General features: G+C 42.0%; 3 protein-coding genes across 7 annotated transcripts in view; 2 read left to right on the top strand and 1 right to left on the bottom strand.

The window, feature by feature from the left end:
• Window positions 1–1,693: 1,693 nt before the first annotated feature.
• LOC112565862 (amino acid transporter AVT1H-like) lies at window positions 1,694–8,892 on the top strand. Of its 4 annotated transcripts, none has more exons than XM_025241707.1 (10): window positions 1,699–1,836; window positions 1,978–2,084; window positions 3,924–4,037; window positions 5,234–5,357; window positions 5,895–6,063; window positions 6,311–6,502; window positions 6,683–6,924; window positions 7,132–7,338; window positions 7,746–7,935; window positions 8,216–8,892. In XM_025241707.1, the coding sequence occupies exons 3-10, from the start codon at window positions 4,008–4,010 to the stop codon at window positions 8,370–8,372; spliced, it is 1,311 nt and encodes a 436-aa protein (XP_025097492.1). In that variant the 5' UTR covers window positions 1,699–1,836; window positions 1,978–2,084; window positions 3,924–4,007; the 3' UTR covers window positions 8,373–8,892. The 4 variants fall into 4 exon arrangements, with proteins under 4 accessions (XP_025097494.1, XP_025097492.1, XP_025097495.1 ...); XM_025241710.1 differs by having other exon boundaries at window positions 3,911–4,037; XM_025241709.1 differs by having other exon boundaries at window positions 1,694–2,084; window positions 3,911–4,037.
• The window catches only part of LOC112565864 (ribosome production factor 2 homolog), a 15,256-nt gene continuing 8,791 nt past the window's right edge, over window positions 6,622–13,086 (bottom strand). The window contains exons 11-12 of the mRNA XM_025241713.1: window positions 10,800–10,805; window positions 6,622–6,637 (exon numbers count right to left, since the gene is read on the bottom strand). The gene's annotated coding sequence lies outside the window, so the exon portion shown is untranslated. The remainder of the gene's footprint in view (window positions 6,638–10,799; window positions 10,806–13,086) is intronic.
• The window catches only part of LOC112565860 (amino acid transporter AVT1H-like), a 6,265-nt gene continuing 3,737 nt past the window's right edge, over window positions 10,559–13,086 (top strand). Inside the window, exons 1-5 of one of the 2 annotated variants that reach the window (XM_025241705.1) lie at window positions 10,559–10,884; window positions 11,386–11,430; window positions 11,635–11,767; window positions 12,209–12,377; window positions 12,623–12,814. In XM_025241705.1, coding sequence (XP_025097490.1) covers window positions 10,849–10,884; window positions 11,386–11,430; window positions 11,635–11,767; window positions 12,209–12,377; window positions 12,623–12,814 — 575 coding nt within the window. In that variant the 5' untranslated portion in view covers window positions 10,559–10,848. The remainder of the gene's footprint in view (window positions 10,885–11,385; window positions 11,431–11,634; window positions 11,768–12,208; window positions 12,378–12,622; window positions 12,815–13,086) is intronic. The other variant, XM_025241706.1, reaches the window with a different exon arrangement.

The following is a 13,086-nucleotide window of genomic DNA, read 5'->3' as shown; positions in this document are numbered from 1 at the left end:
TCTTCCTTGGTCTCTCTATTGGCTCTTCCTTGGAGGTGAATTAAAGCGAGAATTGACTATATGAACTCTGAACAGAGATTCTTAACTCTCTGCCATGGATTCTTCCACGGCTCTTTCCCTGTGTGTTCTTCAGTTATCTTTTCTGTCTACTCTCCTGTTACAGATCTTCGCTTCTCGTCTGACTCGTTCTCTCATTCTGTCTACTGCATCTATAAAGACAGTTACAATTATTTTGTTCGGACAACCTGATCTGTTCTCATGTGTTTCTAACCATGGGGTAATTAGGAACATCTGTCAGTATACGGCTCGCGGAATCATTTAATCCGGCCAACTAAGACAACCGCAGATTTCAGTAAATTGTATAAACTTTTTTTCTTCGCAACATATAAATGTATATGAAGTGGACCATATTAATAAGGTACATTTTGATGGACAAGATAGGAGCATTCATTACGGGACAGACAGGACACATATATATGAGTAAATGACGGGAGAGGTATGAATGCTTCTCATCGGCTGCCCCCGGCCTTTGATTATAGACAAGTTTGGAGGGTACACCCCTTCCAATCTGATATGTCAGCTGTTGATAGGTACTGCGTTCTACGACCATGTTGGTTCATGCAATTGTAGCCGCACTGATCCGCTTTCTCACTCAGGCTAACACCGCGGCATCTAGCGCTAATCAGTCTTTAATTCCTTTTTGGTGTTCTAGGGAAGAGGAATGAAGTTACCAATGAGAATTTTCCGCTAAAATTTCAAGTCTCGTTCGTCGGGTGTGTTATTTAATCTACCTTGCGTTGTTTTCTTTTTCCATCTTCTACACACCCGCACTTAGCCGACCTTGGAATCCACAAAAGACTTTGCGTTTTCCTCAGACAAAAGTGTGTTTTCTCCATGGATCCTCATGTGTGCTCTGCTGTATCACAACTATGGGCGGCACAAATCTCTTTCGCTCTTTCTTTACACCTTCCCCTCATTCACACGACGAGGACACACGTACATTCCGCTACATTCGTGCGGACCTGTCATACTTTCTGCTGTCAATATTTCAAGTACACCTGATTATGTTCTACCAATGTAACGGATATGAAAGTTGCCTCAGCTTGAAAAGATTTCTCTCTCCGCCCCAACATCAAGTCTAACACGGGAAGTACACATACAAACAGGCGCCGGCTCACATGAGATGATAGTTTTTTTTTTTTTTTTTGGTACACATGACCTGAAATATAGAGAGCTCGCTGGGCTAGTAGTATATAGTACTTAACGCGTCCCAGCTGATAACAGCTTGTATGGGTGAGGCCTCAAGGAAAGTATCAGTATCAACAACCTGAAGTACAAGTTGAAACAGACTACATCCAAAGTAACATGTCATTCAGACAATTAATAATAATAATAATATTTTACAGCACATTTATCCACACGGAGAAGAGCTCAATGTACCCATGCACCCTAAAACAAAGTAATCACAGTAACTCTCCAGTATTAACAATCGTCTAGTTTTAACAGTTGTCTGATGTACTTCTGGTTTATTTAATTACACGGTAACAATTCCCTTTGCTATGTGAAAATTTAAAAATAAAATTCAGTTACAGTGCATTCTCACAGCTACTCCTTCGGGAAGTATGACGTACGTACCCGCAAAGCTCGTTGCTCGAGGTCCGGAAACTTCTTTTTTAATTCTATCTTCTATCACGTGGTGGTGACTCTTTGCAGCTTACACCTATAGTGTCGAAGGAACCAGTCATCTGGGCTTTTCAGAAAGAAACTCTGAACTGTAAAGAGTTAACAGCAAAGGGGAGGAGGGAGTATCACGAGGGAGTAAGAATGTTGATACGGGTGAGCGCTATGTACACATAACATATACCCTACATTAGAGTGCACGAGAAGTGTCCGGGTACTTGTCAGTACTTCACGAACGTGTTAGACCTTCTGTCAGTTCGTACTGTCAGATCTTAATCATCGTTACTGTCGCAACAGATGGTTGACTGCTGGAGAAGTACTATCCGACAGCGTCGATGACACCTGGGGGAAGTGTACATTTTTCGTTGGCTTGTTTGATATTGTACAGGATTGTAAACTTTCAGGTGAGTGATCGAGTATGAACGTACACGCGCGCGCCTGTGTGTGTGAGTGAGAGAGAGAGAAAGAACGTCTGATTGTCAGTTATTCTAGTTGATCATTTAGGTTATTAAGATAGTTAAATGGTAGTACTTTTACATAATTAACCCCCTTCGTATAAACAGAGTGATTCAACTTAATTTAAAACAGTTTTCACTTCCTTCGTTCTACAGAGAGAAATCATTTGCTAGTTAAACAAGAAAATAATACTAGCTACATGCGCAGAACACCAAGAAAGTGAAAATCTACTAAATATCAATTATAATTTTGATGAATATTTATAAAATGGGAGAAAGAGAGAGAGAGAGAGAGAGACGATATGTAAAGTAGGTAAATGTGTGTGTGTGGATGTTAGTAAGCGTGGACTGGGTGTTATTATCCTTGGTTAGACTTCTACCCGTTACCAGGACCAATGTACCTGACTTTAATAGTCTTTATCGTCATCGAGGTCCTACGAGTTAAGGTCATCAAGATCGTGTGATTTCTAACATCGCGCTCAGTATCACCTAACTGATGGTTCAATGATTACACTTTGAGACTTCATTTCCACTAACACCTACTGCAATATATTTGTTTTCTCCATCTCCATCATACTATCATATCATTCATATGTAACCGAAGGCAAACAGCTAACTGCTTACTGGTGTTGTTTCGAGGACTTCTCGTTCCTCCTTCACCGACGGCCAGAGTCAATCTTTTTGCTTAATAACCTTGTTAAGCTGCCAGTCGTGGACAATATAGTCTACACACTTTCCACTGGGACTTACTCTGGCACCGGCACTCGATACTTCTCCGAACTCACTCCCATCTATACGTCCGCTCGACCTCTTCAAACATATTCTGACACCAAGCTTCTGCAAGTCCCATTACGACAAAGATATATGGACAGAGGTCTTCTTCCTACCAAACCCATCAACTTGGAACTGATTACCCGTCACTCTGATTCTCTTACCACCTGTAAGTCCAAACTTATATCTTTTCAGAAACGACTTCACTGTGACCCTGTCCTGACTGTGTGTAGAACGTGTGTCTGCATTTTACTTTGTGTATGAGTGAGGTGAGTGTATGTTGTAGAAGTGAGTGTGTCTGTTATGTGTGAATATAAATGCATAAATTGTTGATGACTGTATATTTTTTATGTAAAACGGTCTGGGCAAATCAATAGAAAAGTGCTGTATAAGTTGTTGTTGTTGTTGTTATTATTATTGTTGTTATTATTAATATCATTCCAAAGTCCATAACTTTAGGATTTTTTAATGACGGGGTTTACCTTAACTAAATGTTCAAAATCGGACGAAATACTTCATTTCCATTCGCGAGATACGAACCTTTGACCATCGCAAGTCTCACCCATTTGCTTGGGAAAGAGGTCAAGATCTCACTTCCGGGGATGATCCGAAAGGAAGCTGACTGTTAATTAAACAACGGCTGCTGACATCTAAGGTTACAGTTTAGGTCCATACACGCGAGCTTTTCATAAAACCTAATAATTGTAGAAGTCATCATTTTCTGTGACAAACTGAGATGTGTAAATGTGCACTGTAGGTGATTTCTTTGGTATTTGATATGAACCTCTTGTAAAACTTTGCCAGTCACATATTTGATAATAGGTGACAGGTGTGTGACCCGTCAGCAGATCTCATGAAGATCACCACGCCACATGGCAAAAAACAAAAAGTCCTATAGTAGGTTAGAAACATGACAATACAGTCCTATAGTAGGTTAGAAACATGACAATACAGTATTTTTTCAACAAACTAGGCAGAACAATTAAACCCGACAGCTAAAACAGTTTTTCCTTCCAGAGGCAGCTTTGAGTTGCGCCATCATCGGCGTGGTTCCAGTGTTACATCTCTCCAAATCAAAATCTTGCCCCCGCCCAAAAAAGGATGGAAGAACTCGAAAAGTCTATTCAATGTGTAAGTAACGAATTCTCCACTCTTACTATATATGTATAAAGGTGTGTATTAAAAAGTCTGTAATTAACCTTTGGGTGTTCTTTCTAATCAAACTCTGTCTACGCTCCAGTGGACATCTGTCGTGTGCACACTGAAGATCGTTGTTAATCGGTAGTAAATTATCTGTTAATCGATAGTAAATTATCTGTTAATCTGTAGTAAATTATCGCAACTACAAGTTTCGTAGTTTTTGATTTTTTTTTGTTTGTTTTGTTTTGCATTCTTTTCGAATGGAAAGAACAAGGTCATAGAATCTTTAGATATCATGAAAACTCCACAAGTATCTCTTTTCCACGACGCCTACTGTGTCAAAACTTAAATGATTTGATGGATTAAAATATCGAAAGCTGTTAATGCCCTAGATTAGCCTCGTCACTGCAACACCGAATAAAGATCTGTATGAACGAGTCACATTTTGGTGAACGAAGGTAAAGATGGTGTGTTTAAAGAAATTTATTTCAGAACCAGATAAGAAAGCGTATGACTATGTGCTGAAGATTTTGTTTTATTGAGGTCCGTATGCTTTTAATAAATTGCTCCAAACAATAAAGTATAGGACAGAAGCGACATCTATACAATCGTTAACAAAAGATATTGATTTCGAGCTGACTGGCTTTGTCAGCCAGTGAATATAACCGTTATCACATTGTGATCGCAAGTTGCCTCATACATGAAAGTATTCAGGATGATGTCCATTTTACCATGAATTATTTCAATCTATTCTTAGAACAAAGCACAGAATGGAACAGCACTCTCTATGCTGTGTTTATAGACTCTGAAAAAGCATTTGACAGCATCCCCCGTGAGTCATTGCGGAAAAATGTGTCACTGATGAATACCACAGAAAATAAAACAGTAAATGTAATGAAAGCACTGTATACAGACATTCACTGCCAGGTGGTCAAAATAGCCCTTCATTAGACATCTAATGGCAAGAGGACGAGTGTTCGCCCAAATGAAACATGGCGAAGGTCAGTAGAGAGAGAGAACTAAAGAACAACGAAGTATCATGGAACAGCTGACAAACGAACCTGGAGGTCTCTAGTGGATGCCTTATGTACAACATGTGTTTGTTCCTTTTAAAAAAAAAGTATCATTATTATCATCGTCATCGTCGTATATCGATGATATGAATGCGGTTTTTTCTTGTGTCTCAGGAAGAGCAAGGTCCGCTGGGACATCACTCCCACGGGCTGACAATTCTCACAGCCACCGTGTTTATCGTCGGGGAGATGGCGGGCTCCGGGGTCCTGGCCCTGCCGGACGCGCTGGAAAACACTGGTCAGTGTCCTCTCTAGCATCACCCGATCATTGATTGACTTTCACGAATAATTAATAATAACAACAACAACAACAACAACAACAACAACAACAACAACTAGCGGCAAGCATGCGCATCTTCGGTTTGGGTTGTCATCACTTTAATCAGTCGGCTATCCTCTTCCCTTCCAATGGACATCTGTTGACACCACCAAGAGTAGCTGGGACGGGCGATGACTTCTCAAATGGTGTAAATATTGTTACACTGAACAAACAATGAGCTGGTTCGATCGGAAAGAGTAATAATTTGACATAGATGACGGGAACACCAGAGATCACAAAGGAGAAAAAAAATATTTGTGACAATGTCATTGACCTGATCGAGGCTGTTCATTCGTTCTCATATGCATGTGTGTGTGTGTGTGTGTGTGTGTGTGTGTGTGTGTGTGTGTGTGTGTGTGTGTGTGTGTGTGTGTGTGTGTGTGTGTGTGTGTGTGTGTGTGTGTGTGTTTATTTGTAGTCTAATCATACACGCGGTGCCTGTGTGTGTGTGTCTAGGCTGGATCGGAATGGTGATCATCGTGATGTGCTGTGTTATCTCCGCTTACACTGGCCATATTCTCGGCCGTTGCTGGTCCATCGTTCAGGAAAGATACCCCCGCTATAGAGGCCCCGTTCGCTACCCGTACCCTGTCATTGGACAAGTTACTTTTGGCACACCTGGCAGGTCAGACAGAAAACATTTTTTTACAAAAATTAAGAATTGGGTCTTTTTCCAAATTGTATTTTTTTTCAAACAAAGAAATGAAAAATGAGTGTGAACTCACAAACACACACAATATATATATGAGCACGTACTCACTCAAAAAGAAAAATCAACTCCCAGGATTCGAAAGCCACACAGACTAAAGTTGACTGAAAAGGAAGAAACCAATAATCCCCCTCCCGTCGCACCCCTGTGGTTGTCTGTGCAGACTGCTCATCTCCATCGCCATCAACTTCACCTTGTTCGGGGTGTCCGTGGTGTTCCTGCTGCTCGCCTCCCAAAACGTGACGGCCATCGTCAAGCATCTGTTCAAGCTGGAGTGGTCTTTCTGCTACTGGCTGCTGATTGTCGCCGCTGTCCTGCTGCCCTTGTCGTGGCTGGGCACACCCAAGGACTTTTGGTAAGGTACCCCTGGTCTAGTGGCATCATTGAAGACAGCTTTGGCCGAGCTTTTGCTTCAGCGCGTGATACCAAAACTATGTTCGTGCTTAGTACACGAAGGACCATAAATCTCATTATTCCCGTCTTCATCAAGCTAGTGAGAATTTTCCTCGTCATAATTATTCAACCTTTGTTGCAGGCCGATAGCAGTGGGAGCGATGGCGGCCACGAGCATTGCCTGCGTCATCCTGGTAACCAACATGGCGCTGGACGCCAAGAAGGTGCCCACCGTGATACATGGGGAGGTGGACCTCGTGTCCTTTGCTGCTGCTTTCGGCACCATCTGCTTCGCCTTTGGGGGACATCCAACCTTTCCCACCTTTCAGGCTGACATGAGAGAGCCGGCCAAGTTTGGCAAAGCGTGCCTGATAGCTTATTTAGGTACGATACCATCGTCAGCTTTAGCTTCACACACACACACACACACACGCACTCACGAACGCACACACACTTTAATATTATTAACATAATTTAATATAAATATATATGTGTGCTCAAAAAAATAGAGGATAATCTGTAGGTAATGTAGGCCTTAGCGTCGTGCATCCGGGCACAGTGGCCAAACACTTGCTGTTGTGTACTTTGTAGTGGTGCTACTGATGTACTTCCCTGTGGCCAGCGTCGGCTACTTCGTGTACGGCACCAACATCAAGGACAACATACTGGAAACTGTCAGCGCAGGCCCCATGTTGACCATCGTGCAGGTTCTCATCACGGGTCACCTCGTCTGCAGCTTCATCATTGTCATCAACCCCGTGTGTCAGGAGATAGAAGAACTACTTGGGATCGAAAGACGTAAGATTAGAGTGTCACGTGACTGGGGTGTGCATGAGGTAGGGGAAGTGGTATCTCTAAAAACAATCTACGTATATTATACACTCATTACGAGAATGAGGCAGAGTCGTAGATTAAAAACAATAGTAAGTTCCAGAAATCCGTAAAACGTTTCGGTATTCCGGAGAAGCTGTAAATAATATTGAGACAGAGCAGAAAAATTGTATCGGGGTGACAGAGTAAAACAATGTTTAGACTGTAGTAAAGTAGTATTGGGATGCTGCATTCAGCATTCAGTAATATTCAGTATTTGACAGCTGCAGTGAAGTAGTTTTCTTCATTTACAGTAAAAAAAAAAAAAACACAAAAAAATAAAACATTTTACAGCTGCAATGAAGTGGTAAGCAGTGTGGCTTCAACTGTTGCAGACTTCGGGTGGCAGAGGGCGGTGCTGCGGTCTGTCGTGTGCGTCATCGTGGCCTTCGTGGCGCTGAGTATACCGCACTTTGGCGCCATCCTCTCGCTGATCGGCGGATCATCCACCACACTCCTAGCTTACATCGCGCCCCCAGTCTTCTATCTCAAGCTGGCCGCCACAGAGGGGCCCTGGCCGAGCTTGTAAGTGGCACAGTGGTCCAAGTCCATGTTTTTTATAACTCATGTCGTTTTTATACTGTAAGAAGATGGGTAGGTGTGTGCGTATCTGTCCTTTATTCTGTCCTTCTCTTTGACTTTCGCTCTCGGATTTTCTCTCTCTCTCACATGAGCACAAAAAGGTATACAAAGCTAACGATCATAGCTGAATTATTTAGTTTTGTAACTTGACTCAGTTACTCAAACATTGAACCAAGCAAACAATTACATCTTCACCTAAACATTTCCATTGATCTCACTGCAGTTCTGTGCCGTTGTTCGAGAAAGTGGCCAATGTGGAGATCATGGTGGTCGGCCTCGTGGCAGGCATCGCCGCCACGTACTCAGCGGTGTCCTCCCTCGTGAGCCCGGGCACCTTCGCTCCGCCATGCTACATCAGCATCGCAGCTGCTAGTGGATGACACTTACCCGGATATGTCACGTCAACGTCACAACCACCCAGCCATGTAACATCATTATCATCACCATCAGCTGACAGCGGATGACACTCAACCGGATATGTCACGTCAACGTCACAGCTGACAGTGGATAACCACCCAGCCCTGTAACATCATCGTCATCACCATCACCATCACAGCTAACAGCGGATGATGCTCACCCCACTATGTTACACTATCATCAAAACCGTTATACGATGACGCTCACACCGTTATGCTTCGTCAGCATCACATGTGATAATGGATTCAATACGCTAGCCAAGTCAGTGGTGTTGCACAAACCATAAAATTTCGTCTGTTTCGTCTTATCACTGTTCTTGAAGATATTTTTTCAGGATTTCCACGTGAGAATTTTGTCTCATCCGTCTCCCACCAACAAGCATGATGTTGACATGTTTGTTGAAAAAATAATTTAAAGTTTTGATTGGAAAAAGAAAGTATTACTAAACCTGATGAAAACTTGAAATAAAGTACTAGGCAGACACAATGTCTTTTTCAACTCTGTTTTAAATTTTTTTCTTTCTTCACACACACACACAAGTTCTGCATATATAGACTTTCTAGTGCCTGCTGACCTACACACCTACAGAGGGAAAGTCTACTTAATGAAGGACCTTACGTGGACACAATAAAGTAGCACTTCAGAAAAAAATTTTTAGTAACATTTTGTGACAGAATAGTACTAAAGCTTAAAAATTTGTTTCAAGTGGTTACAATGGAAATTTTGATTGTAATCAATTATTTTTTAACAAGTGTACTAATTTTTCAAAATATCTTTCAGACAGTACCCACAATCACAGATCGTTGATTTTAGTGTCATTGTAAAACTATTATCTAAATTTTCAAGAATGCTCATCTTGATATCTTTGAAAATCAGAGATATGTGTGATTAAAGTTGGGATCCCCCCCTCAAACAAAAATTGCGCCGGTCAAAAAGAAAGTTCTCTTTAAAAGCCAGTTACAACCAGAATAATGCTCACATGCTGCCAATGCTTGTAATTGTAGATTATTTATGTGTGAGTACAATTATAAATTATACAATTTACAATTATACAATCATACTTTTATATTATATTAAAGTACAATCATATTTCGTCCTGGACGATCCGGCTCCGACCATGGCATCCAAAGACCGTTACTTTCTGGAGCATCCTCTCACCTCATAGGATGGTGACACTTATTCAAAACTGTCTAGACTTTTCAAAAGATAGATAATAGGTCAGTCGTACAAGCTGTTTGCTGGATTATCATATGCAAGAGTACAGTTATCATACAGGCGGTGTTATCGCGAAAAGTCGACGGAAAGTGTGACAAAGCTCGTATCACACACTGACAGGGGTCACATTTGAAAAAAAAAATGTTTGACAACTGCAACACCTACGATGTCTCAAAAAAACTGTTACACATACTGGGCGATGATACGCTGACGATGGTGCAAGGTAAATCTGAAGATAGCGCATAACACTTGCCACCAAGCATATCCATGTCATCGTCCATGACTAAGAAGTTTTATTCTCACATTCCCTCAAGAATATTCAGGAGGCAGCCATCCCAGATCGTTGTCCAGTCTGGTGACATCCTTGAAAGTAAAGGCATAGACTCCCATCGTCTAACAGCGGGGCAAACATTATGATGCTCACAGTACACTAGCTGCTACTTTGTAACAACTACTACCACATATAAGGCTAACCTTTCTTGTATCGCTGCTCCTCTCCCTCTGGTCCCCTGTCGTAAGGATGGACTGAAGAGGTTTCCATCGACTTGTATAGACCACGGCGATCCTTTCGGTGTCTGTATAGTGCTGTGCCTCCCATTAACATGCATCTGGTTTTCCATCTGTCTTTCGGGTTTTCTTTTCTTTTCCCCTCTTTTTTTACTCCTTGGTTCTCGTTAAATCCCTCATTTCTTTCCTCTCTTTTTCTTTCAGTTTTCCTTTTTCTGTTCTTTCTCTCTTTTTTCTTCATTTACTCCTTTATTCCTTTCTTTGTCTAATACATTTACATTTTTCTTTCAAACTGATGTTCTTAAATTTATTGTTTGTCTACGAAAAGTACCATCAGTTGACACGTGCGTTTGCACCATCGACTACCGCCTTTTCAAAAGAAAAAAAAAAAAGTTTAAGGACAGTCTGATGTCGAAACAGGACTGCAGAAGGGATTGTCGGCTTGATAATGTCATCGTTTGCTATCATACTGCATCAGTTTGCGAGGTCGCCCAGCATAACGGGAGCATATGTAATCGTCGATGAAGTGTGAAAGTTTTTTTTTATTGATTACATTCCGTGGAGTACAATGACTAAGTAAAAGATTGCACCTGATCTCGATCCAACACCTGTAGACACAGTGCATTCGGGTTAAACTAACAGTGCAGTGCAGACATATTGGGAGTCACACACATACATACATAGTGGATTTACTTGCTGCTGCACTGGTCCACAGCCATGACGGAAAGAACTCAGAGTAACGCTTCAAGGAAGGTAAATCATTTTTATTGAATCCTTTTTTCTTTGTCGACAGTTTAAGGCTGTGGTATGTTTAATTCAAACCACCCTTCCTGACCTCAATCTGTGAGACTTTTTCCATCCCCTCTCATCACCAACACTCATCCTTTTCCCCGGTCTCCAGTGCTGGGTTGTGGGTCCCTCCAGCATGTGTATGAACACTGTTTTAGGTGAACTGCTTCTTTATACAAGTCCTACCCGAGATTGGTAGATTCCATACTAACTAAATCTGCATGATTAGCCGCTAACCGGGATGATTAGTTAACCACCAACAAATAAAGTTTGAACTCGTATATGTAATATTAATTGTGATCAAGCGTTAACAACCATTATTCTTTTCAACAGAAAATTTAACACTTATTTTCGCAAATATTTGTTAATAGCGAAAGAACTCTTTCTAAATATGCTACAGTATCTTCATTTTCATTAAGTACTAATCCCACTGATAACTACATCTTCTTTCTTTGACAATTCCAGATTTCTGTTGAGTTAGAGAGCCCACCAGCGAAAAGCTTTCCTGATGTAAGTATTGATACAATATGGACTATACAATACCGGAAATTATTGTACATTTGTCCAGTTTAACGCACAATTTCGCGAAAATGTCAAAAAATCTGATGGGACAGTGCTACTGAATATCAAAGTACACGAAACAGACTCATTGAAAGTTGACCAGTAGAAGTGACCTCACGATCATCTTGTGTTCTTTCCTTGCATCTCTTCGAGAAGGCAACAAGAGACCAAGACACACAAGATCACGTGACGCAAGGTCTGGGCGTGCTGACGGCGGTCGTCTTCCTGGTGGGCGAGATGGCCGGCTCGGGTGTGCTGGCCCTCCCCAACGCCCTCGAGAACGCGGGTCAGTCAGTCCACGGCCACAGAACACAGGGCTTGAATTCACGTCGAGCATGTAGCGCTACTTACAGGCCGGCCAAAGCATTACCAGCCCTGAGTATCCGTGGATACAACAGGTTTTATAGGTTTTATTTGCTATGCCTCCATGGCGACCACACGCATTGTTACACAGTAGGTAGAGGTTACCCGCTTGACTGGCTTGTAATAGTGGGTTACAACCTCGACATGAATTGTAACCAGCACTTAATGCTAACCAAATGCAATTTATTTATTATGAATTAAATTTATACTTGCCTTTTCATTGTTTGCAATTTATTGTTGCGACAGTTCACCACTACTGAAAAATGTGAAAGTCACGTTGGGTAAACAGAATACCGAAGTACACAGTTTTCTATTCAGCCGGGGTTTTCCTTGAGGTCTTTTCACACTGCCTTTGTTTCCACAGGCTGGATTGGCATTGTCATCATTGTGGCATGTGCTGCCATCTCCGCCTACACTGGTCAGATACTGGGCCGCTGCTGGACCATAGTACAGGACCGATACCCTTCTCTCAGAGGCCACGTGCGCTACCCGTACCCTGCTATGGGTTATATCACCTACGGTACCATTGGCAGGTATGAATCCTCCACCTAGCTCCCCTGTGTGTATGTGTGTGGGACAGAGATGCGGGAGAAACACGCACACGCACAGAGAGAGATATATATAAGAGCGAGAAACACATTTTCCCTAACAAGTGGCCTTTAATCACTAATATTTCGCTTACTCTAAATTTCGCATTCATTTAGGGGAACTTATGACCATTTCCGTATTCAAGAGCATTTCACCTATTTGCAGCAACTTTGACCGTTTCCGATTGCAGACTGGTCGTCTCATTCTCCATCAACTTCACCATGTTTGGAGCATCTGTCGTGTACCTGCTGCTGGCCTCTCAGAATGTGCAGGACATCGTAAAGCACTTGTTCAAGTTCAACTGGTCCTTCTGCTACTGGATGTTGGTAGTCGTCTGCATCTTGCTGCCAATCTCCTGGCTTGGCACACCCAAGGACTTCTGGTAAGGTTACCAATACCAGTCTCTTGTACCCTTGCTCCTACATTGAAAAATCATACATTGTTACCTATTAGTTTTCGGTCTGATGACATTTTCATTTTGAGAGTCAATGTACAGCAACCTGAACATTTTCAAGTATTGTGCTAGGTGTGCTCAACAAGACATCGAAAGGCCAACTGCGTTTGTATCAGGGATGCTTGCAGCAGCTTGTTTTGTGACTTTCCACATTCTGTTCTTCTCTCTCATTAGTGTGCGGTAGTCCATTCAGAGCTGGA

This window comes from Pomacea canaliculata, linkage group LG6 (genome assembly GCF_003073045.1).
Source record: "Pomacea canaliculata isolate SZHN2017 linkage group LG6, ASM307304v1, whole genome shotgun sequence".
Classification (NCBI taxonomy): domain Eukaryota; kingdom Metazoa; phylum Mollusca; class Gastropoda; order Architaenioglossa; family Ampullariidae; genus Pomacea; species Pomacea canaliculata.
The sequence above is the reverse complement of the archived record's forward strand: the minus strand, read 5'-3'. Positions and strand labels throughout refer to the sequence as shown.

Excerpts from the sequence above, each read along its gene's own strand:
- LOC112565862 (XM_025241709.1), top strand. The coding sequence starts at position 4,008 with ATGGAAGAACTCGAAAAGTCTATTCAATGT. Across the intron at positions 6,064-6,310 it reads ACTTTTGGCACACCTGGCAG|ACTGCTCATCTCCATCGCCA; the intron begins GTCAGACAGAAA and ends TTGTCTGTGCAG. Across the intron at positions 6,503-6,682 it reads GGCACACCCAAGGACTTTTG|GCCGATAGCAGTGGGAGCGA; the intron begins GTAAGGTACCCC and ends CCTTTGTTGCAG.